The 8,946-nt window shown below is 43.8% G+C and overlaps 1 protein-coding gene across 1 annotated transcript in view; it reads right to left on the minus strand.

Moving 5' to 3' along the window:
• macf1b (microtubule actin crosslinking factor 1b) overlaps nt 1-8,657 on the minus strand; it is a 103,438-nt gene extending 94,781 nt beyond the window's left edge. Inside the window, exon 1 of the mRNA XM_036215925.1 lies at nt 4,353-8,657. Coding sequence (XP_036071818.1) covers nt 4,353-7,575 — 3,223 coding nt within the window. The 5' untranslated portion in view covers nt 7,576-8,657. The remainder of the gene's footprint in view (nt 1-4,352) is intronic.
• Between the last annotated feature and the right edge of the window lie 289 nt (nt 8,658-8,946).

Below are 8,946 nucleotides of genomic sequence, written 5' to 3' on the forward strand. Positions count from 1 at the left end.
GGTGGTGAAATGTAAAGAATCTACCCTGACAGAGGAATTCCTCCATTAGCATGCTTGTGTGTAGCATTCACAAACGCCATTGATCATGTTACAAAGAACCAAAAAAAACTTGTAACAATAAAGACATAGGTTTTGTGTTCAAAGGACAGCAGAACAAAAAATTTAGTGTTAAAATTAGCAGAAACTAAGGGTGTATTCAGACTGGAAAGGTCCATTGGTCTGGACCAAGTCCACTTAATTTGGTCCGGATCAAGCCCTAAACCTTGTGTTTGGTCTGTATTCAGACTGCCTTTCAACAGGACATTTCTGTCTCAGACTAAAGCTTGTAAACAAAAGCAGGTGACTACAGATCTTTTCAGACTTTGGCCAGGACTTATGAGGACGGACACAATAACAAGAAGCAGAAATGATAGAAGTCCTACGCTTTGCAATCTGTCTTGGCATATTTTACTGATTCAACCTTAATTTTGCTGACCAAATTTGAACATCTGTATCAACGTCAGGTAAAACACTTTTTACTGTTACCTTAGTACTGCTAAGGAGACGTCCACTAAGAAAGTACATTGATAAGTGTCTATGACATAAAGATTGTTGGGAAAACAGTGTGAGAAGCAATGTGTATCACTTCAAAAGTTTATCCGAACTAAAATTCATCCAACCACATTTCAATGAATTGCTGTGTCTCATTGTTGCTTCACATTTGTCCACAGGTTCCTTCCTTCCTGCTCTGTTTACATCCTGTTATGCCTGGTTATGGTGGCCGTTTTGGTCCAGTTGTTCCACTTCGGGCACGGAGAATATTCAGACTAAGGAAACTCTGAGTGAACTGAAGCTTAGTCAGATTGGAAACAAACCAAAACCACCCTGAAAGATGGTTTCAAGAGCAGTTCCTGGTCAGGGTCTGCCTGAGTGTATTCAGACCATAGGCTGTGTAAGGAAGGACTGGACAGAGCAACCCCTCCCCCCTCAATAAGAGGAACCCAATGATTGCAACAAGGCTGAAATCTCATAGACTTATATTGAGAAATAGACAGTTATTACTCAGTCATTTTATTTGTCAGAATAAACATTCTTTCTTACTCTGATACATTCTTCTTAACACGTTATTGCTAATCCTAATTTTTTTAAAGATATTTTTTTCTTTATCGCCACTTATTCGATTTATAAAGTGACCAATCAGATGCCTCAGGTAAAGTATGTGGTGCCTGCTGGCCCCGCCTCCAACGTTTCCCCAGAGCCATTTTTAGTGGAAGGGATGTGGACTTTGAACAAGCCGGAACAAACTCATTCATGATTGGCGACAGTAGTTATTTTAAAAACGTGAAGGTAGACTTAATAGGAAGTGACGGCGAAGGCTCTGGCCTGAATTCACGAGGGCTGGAGGTAAAGCATTTCCTATGGGAGACCTCAACACTTCTTATGTCCAGTAAATGTATATATACAGACTGATTCAGATTGAAAATTTGCTTCGGATTATCAGGGAAAAGTACTCTGATTCACTTTAAGCAAACCGAAGATGTCCAGTCTGAATACACCCAAAAGCAAATCAATCTTCTGGACAGTCTTCATTAGAAAACTGAAGTTCTGTGAGTTAGTCTCTATGGGAAAGTGACTTTAGGAAATGACTAATGTCCCAAGTATGTGAGCCAAACCCTGAATATCTTCCACATGTTATTGATCCCTCTGTTTTTGGGGTTTGGTGTTGAATGAGTTCAGCATTAGACTGCAGCAACGCATTTGTAACTCTGCACCACACCCCAGCCGTTAGCTGTTATGTTGCAACTTACTGGCACTGAGTTTTATATAAAACAATCTGAGCCGGAGCCCAGAGTGGAAACTCAACCATAACATTTTGCTTTCCCACTTAAAAGTTTCTTACTTGGTCAATAAGGATATTTTAGCCTGGGCTATAATTTCTCTAAAAAATCCTGAAGCCATGTTTCTTAATCTCAAGTTTCATGCCAGCAAACAAACATCCTCCCACATGTTTGCTTGGTGTACTGATGTCCGGCTTTGTGGAATGTGGAGCAATATGTTCTGACACTAAAAAGACTCGAAGCGCAGTCAGCAGTAAAAGATATGGCACAGGAGAAAAGGTCAAATCTTTTGTTTTACACCAAACATTTCTGCTGGCCAACAGCAACATGACACACCCTCAGCTGCCAAGTCCCAACGGTTCAATGATGCCGACTGTGATTATGTATCTGGAGGTACTCTCGAGGTTCCAGGACTTCAGAGCAGCCAGTCTGAGTCACAATTTGAACACGATTCCCCCACAATTATGGAAGGCGTAACGCCTCAGCACGATGTAAGTGCTGGTTTCCACATCATATGCAGTACTGGCCATGAATTAAGGGACAGTACAGTGGATACCTTGGAATTCCAATAACTGAATGGGGTGGACAAACTTTAAGCACGTGTGGTTTGTCCAAACCTGATGTTTTGTTAGCTGGGCTTACAGCTTCCATTCAGGAAATCAACAGGAAAGCATGAGTTTACAAAATACAACTGTCTTTATGACAGAGCATGTTTTAAAAGATCATTTGTCTCCCTGTATAGACAAATTACAAAAGGAGACATACCTAAAGTGAAAATGTCTCTCCCTGGGTGTGACCGACTCTTCAAAATATAGACGTTTAATTGCACAACATACCAGGAATACCACACTTAAAGCATAACAGCACTGATGTCAACATCTCTCAGCACTGCTGTCTGATCCAAACACACACTGTGGAGGTGGGAAAGGACAAAACTAAAATCTTAACTGTGTGGTAAAATCCTATTAAATAAAACAAAAAAAAAAAACAAAAAGAAAGCTTCGCTTGGGATCAAGTTGAGCCATGAATATGATATTAATGGACAGCAGATGTCAGCAGTGCACTGCTCTGTCCATATCTGAAATCAGGTCTCATCTTTAAGAGTTTCCGTTTGTGAATCAATCTTTCCCTGCAAAAGAACACTCTCAGATTCCTAAAAATACGTGGCCTGACCCTCTAGGTTAACAACGATCTTTATGCTGTTGTTTATGTGCGCTGTTAAGTTTCTCTTTCCCTCCAAAGTGGATTTATTTTCCTTATGACTAACACTGATTGAATCAGCGAGCCAAGCTGCTAATTGAATCCAGATCTGCTGTCACGTTTGGATCCAAACAAACACACCCACCAGAGCTGAGAGGACCTTTTCCAACTTCCTGACTCTTTGTCTGCTGCTCACACCCACAACAGGCAACGCCCACGTCAACTCCTCTCCCTGCTTTCCATGGGAGCAGCCAGTATCCAAATACTAGTGAAAGTTAGAATCTCTTCAACATTTGTCACCTATAAAATGTCATTGTCACATGAGCGTGTTTCATCATTCCTTTCATATGAGTATTCATAGTTTCACTTCTGCAAAGTTTAATCTGGACTCTTGATGTTTCCTTCTCTAATCTGATCAAGAAGGGCAGCATGCAGCAGAGTTACTGCATTGCCTGCATAGCTCCCCTATCTTCCTGTTGCATAACGCTATGTGAGTGGTATGTTTTCAGTTATAATACCTGACAGGGTGGGCAGGGGAGAGCAGAAACCACGATGTGTAAACCAGAACCAGGACAGCAGTTACAGATCTGAAGAGAACATCTCCCAAAAGTACCACACCTCCTTGTTTCAGTATGACTCCTGGTCTGCTGTGTCCTCAGGGAACAGGCGAGGCTGAATCTCTGCAAACAGCCCCACCTCGCTGGATAGGCTACAGGTCATAACCCAGTTAGCTAATGTGATGAGATGGCTCCTGAGATTATGATTTCACCTAACAGGGTGTACAGCTTTATACCATTTCCCAGAAGCAAATTTCCTCAACACATCTTTAAATGTCATTATTGTGTCTGATCCTAAAATGCAAAGTAAACATTTCAGCTGCATGAAAAAGATGTGAAACTTTGGAGAATTTAACAGAATCTAATGGCTAATTTGAAGCTTTTAAAGAATGCAACAGTGATTGGATCTGATTGGATCACTGGTCCTTCACCTATTTCAACACAGACCTGATTAAATCCCAGTCACATGTCAATAGACTCTTCACACACAGAAGCTATTCCTCAACAGGGACTCTTTCCACATCACAAAGCAGAGGCAGTTTATTGTACAATCTCTAAAGAGTGTAATGTAAAACCTACAAAAAACTTTATAAAACCACTTCAGAAAAGACACAATTTCAAGCTGGAGAATGTGAAGCAGCAGTGGCTGTGGTGCTGTCATCTAAGAAGACCTCCCACACTTCAAACTAAGGTGGGAACTTCAGAGTAAACACTGAGCATCATGTGTATAAAGAGATTAGGAGAAGAAGAGGTTCAGTTTGCATGCACTCAGACCAACCTTCAACAAAGTTAAATGTCTTCTGGTCCGGTTCCTGCAGTGAGTGGTCCCAGTCATCGTCCGGTGAGGATCCATGCAACTTGGTTTCAACGCCCTCAGCCCAAAGAGCTCGCTCTAAAGCTATTTCTTCCAGAACATCCAGGTCTAGTTCTTCTTCCTCCTCCTTGAGCTGCACAGGTGCAGGAGGTGACTGTCCCCCAGCAGAGTCAGGACTTATGAGCTGCTTCACTTCCACTATCTCTTCCACTACTACTATTTTCTTCCTCATGGTCGCCTCGTCTGTGTCAGATCTAGTAGGGTCACAGGTGTCGCCCAGGTGATGTTGATCAGGCTGGACTAAGGGTGTGGTGGTTTCAGGGCTCGGGTCCTCCTTCTTCTTCTTCTTCTTGTTCTTCTTCTTCTCTGCCTCCTGCTTCAAGGCTTTCGAATCAGGGAGTCTTTCCTCTGTGCTGCACTCTGCTGCCTGACTGGACAAAAGTTGTGAAACTCTGGGAGGCTCCTCTTGCCTGACGAGAGGGCTGGTCCGCGCCTCAGCCGCCTGTGCTGGTGCTGCTGACGTTAATTCTCTGGCTGCGGGTGCTTCCCTCGCAGCGGAGGGTGTTTGTAGTTTTGGAACCTCCCGCTTGATTTTTTCAGCAAAGACTTGAGCTGACTCCACCTCCCCTTTGTCTGCCGGGGCCTCAGAGAGCACAGCTGCTGCCTGCCTGGCTTCCTCACTGCACATTCCTTCAGGAGTCATCTTTGGGAGGACTTTAGTTTCTGTCAGTTCAGAGGCCATGACAGGGCTGTGTTTAACTTTGGCCTCAGGCGGTGTTGTCATGTCAGAGGATGTCCGTGGTCCGGCATCAGACGAAAGGACAGGCTTTGTACTTGTGGTTTCTGACTCTGGTGACTGCTTTTTCTTTTTGCCTTTATTTTTTCCCTTTGAGGGTTCCTCTGAAACACTTGTTGGGGGTTTGGTCTGAGCAGCAGTTTTCTGAGACTCTGAAGGTTTAGAACTTGCGTGCACGAGTTCCACTTGACATATGTTTTGCACAGTCATTGTTTCTCCATTGGCCTGAGTCATTTCCTCAGATTTCACTGGTTCCATCTGGGGCAAAACAGCATTTAGCTCACCCTTGGGACATAGTGGTTCCATCGGGTTGCTATCCTTAGTTGTGTCATTTCTTTCCACAGCCAGCAGAGGCGCCACAGGAGTATCTTTCGGCGATTTTGATACAATTTTTTCTTTGTCGTCAATTAACTTTTCATCAGATTGTTTTGGTTCTTCTTTCATTTGTTCCTTTTTGCTGTCTTTTTTAGCCTCAACCTTGTTTTTCTCCACTGTCTTCATGGGGGTGGACACAGTTGAAAGCTCTGTGGTAATAACTGGGGTAGGCTGAATGGAATTTTCTGGCCCTGCCTCCAGGGTTTTGTCTTCAGAAGTTTTTTCTTTTTCCATCTGTGAGTGAACTTGCTCCTCAGTATTAACATTCTTGGACATCTCACCTGGAGATTTCTTTTTCTTTCTTTTCGATTTCTTGCTCCCTTCACCGATTTGTTCCATATCTGTAATTATTTCAATCACAGCGGTATTTTCAGTGGATCGAGATTTTTCTGGCATCGTTTCAGAGTCCCCTCCAGAAATGACCGAAACTTCCTTTCTCACTATTGCCTCATCTCTTTTGGCATGTGAAACTTCTTTTACATCAGATTTCTCCTGTTGAGAGATAAAAGCTGGTGCTGCTTTCATTTCCACGGAGACAGGTTGTGCAGCTTCAGTTTTTGGTGCTGAGGCAGTTGCAGTGTCAGGTGCAACTTTGACTTGAACTGAGGAGGGCGCAGTAGTGTTTTTCATTTTCAGAGGCACTTGGTCCATTTTAGGTTGCGGTGCTTGGCTTCCTGAGGTTTGAATCACCTCTGAAGTTCTATCAGCTGCATCTTTGGATCCTATCTTCTTAGCAGAGCTGAGATGTTTAAATTTGAGGCTTTCCTGAGTAAATTCATCATTTTGCATCTTTGTTTGAGTTAAATTACCTAGCTCTTTCATCTTTTCTTGCTTATGGTCCCCATCCTGGTCAGCTCCACTCATAGGTTTGGTGGAAGAACTGACAGCATCAATGTGAGCTTTGGAAGTTTCCTGAGCAAATTCCATTTTGAGAACTGGTTTATCTGTAACTGTGACATTCTCCCTTGCAGGTGTGACACAGATCTGTGCAGTCTTTGTTTGCTCTTCTTTGACTTCCATACTAGGACGCAATGGAAGTCCGGAAGTACATGTGGCTTCTTCTCTTGGCTTAATGGCAGCTTTTTCTTCTGCTGCCAAAGTTCTCTCTTTACTCTTCACGTTTTGCTTGTTTGTTTCTGTAGAAAAGGATTTGACTGCAGTCTTTGAAGCAGCAGCACCTGCAGCTCCAGCTGCACCAGCAGCAACTACAGGTAATGCTAGGCTCATAGTGGAGGATTTAAGAGTGGTCTGTGAAACATCTATTTTTATGAATTGTTTCTGAACAACAGCTGAACTTTGCTTCTGCTCCTCTTGAATCTTCAATCCAGTGCTTTCCTGTGATGCCACTGGCATTTCGTTTTTAATAGGGGGTTCTTGATAAGGCGGTGAACTTCTCACTTTGGATTCTTCTTTCATCATCAACTCATTGTTGAAGTTGGTTCTCCTCCTGTGAAGGGACGGGTACTGCTCCTCGACGTCCCCTAAAGCTTTTGGCCTGACAGCCTCCCTGGCCGGTGGACGACCCCTGAATCTTGGGGTATTGAAATCCCCTTGTTCCTCTGGACTCATCGTCTTGTGGCGATAGCCTTGTCGCTCAGCTACCTGGCTCTCTGTTTCAACCATGCGGCCCGGCTTGGGAACATAGGATGTTGGGCCCTGAACAGATTGGGTTCTCGTAGCACGGTGGGCAATGGCGAGAGAGGCAGCTGGCTTTCTAACCCTTTGCAAAGAGGCTGGAACGATCTCGGCGGGCAGGTGGAGGTAGTCACGCAGGTAAACAATACCGTCATTGGTCAGGTACCAGTAAAAATGTCTCCAAGCAAAGGTCTCCTTAACATACCCTCTGGACTTGAGAGAACCCATGGCACGGATGACTTGTAGATTGCGGACATCTTGAACTTCAGGGTGCATGATCTGAGGCCGTTTGTCCTTTTTAGCCACCATTACACCATCTCGAAACAGGACCTCGTAAATGGCCCTAAGGTCCCGCATGGGCATCAGCATTCCAGCAACCATTGTTCTTAAAGTCAGTAAACCCTTAATGTATAAAAAAAGGTACGAAAGCAAAACAGGATTACTGTGGAGATGATTTCCAGAGCAAACCCAGCTTTACAACAGTTTTTCTAAAGTTCTTACTGTTTCTTTCTTGATGATCCTTCAGCTGTTCTGAAGATGAGGATTATTCCGTTTCATTCGCCGTTCCTCTTAAAATTAGGGTGGCAGGGAATGAGAAGTCTCTGTTCCTCCGAGATGGCAATGACAGAATGGAAGAGAGGCAGCGTGTCAGAGGGGGAGAGCAGAGAAAGCACACTTCTCCGTCCGACTCCACCTACCTTCCCTCGTTCATTCTAAGAAAAAAAAAAACTTGCATGGAAAAAAATTCTCACTAAGTTAATGTGAATGGAGGAAGTAAGAAAAACAGTCTTGGAATAAAATAACTGAGATACAGACAAAAGTAAAGTCAAAGGAGTTGTAGCACACCTCTCTGAAGTGGGCACGAGCACATGCCCTGTGGCTCTGTAACTTTTACGGAGACACCCACTGCATGAAAGCACACGCCCCCCCACTTCAGAGTACACATACACACCTCTGTCTGCTCACTACGAGCGGCTGACCCACACCCCTGCAGTGTCATAATCACTCTTCCAATGAATATGTGTTATAGAGATTAGTTACAGGAAAGGGAGACAACCAATTGGCATTTTTCCACCCTCTCCTGGGGCGACTGTCTGTGTGCGGGGCAGAAAGGTGTCCAGTTTTACACATTTTCTCATCAGGTATTCCTAAAAAGCTTTAACACGTAAGAAACGGCTTGAAGATCCATTCGATTTTAGGACAAACTACTTAAATGAGCTCCTCAGCAACTTGTTTTACAGAGAAGTTATAAAAAGATAACACTGGCACTAAATGTTAGACTGATACGTGCATTGTTTGGAGGTCCTCCAAGACTCAAAGCAATAATAGACCAATGACTATTTTGTCATGCGACCTATTTAAATGATGCAACAGGCTGGAAAGCTCTCTAAACGACTATTGCTGCTGAAGATGGCTAACATGAGAGCCTTCAGCCTGAAACTAAGGCACTAAATAAAGAAGTGTGCATTATAGCAGCCCCTTTCTGCACTCTTGAACATGATATTAGATTTCTGTCCCTGGATCACTCTCTGCTCTGTACATCTGTCCACTGCTCATCTCGGAGTGTCAGAGAAAGTGTCCTCTCATAGGCAGGAAGACTGAGCGGAAAGCTGACAACTGCTGCAACGAGCAGTCCAGCACGTGTTCGCTGAGAAGACAAGGAAGCACTTAAGGACAGTGATCTGTTTGCAAAAGTGTAGAGGCGGTGAATGGGCAGCTATGAAATGATGTTGCCTGAAACCACTTATTACA

Source organism: Oryzias melastigma, linkage group LG16, assembly GCF_002922805.2.
Source record: "Oryzias melastigma strain HK-1 linkage group LG16, ASM292280v2, whole genome shotgun sequence".
Taxonomy (NCBI): domain Eukaryota; kingdom Metazoa; phylum Chordata; class Actinopteri; order Beloniformes; family Adrianichthyidae; genus Oryzias; species Oryzias melastigma.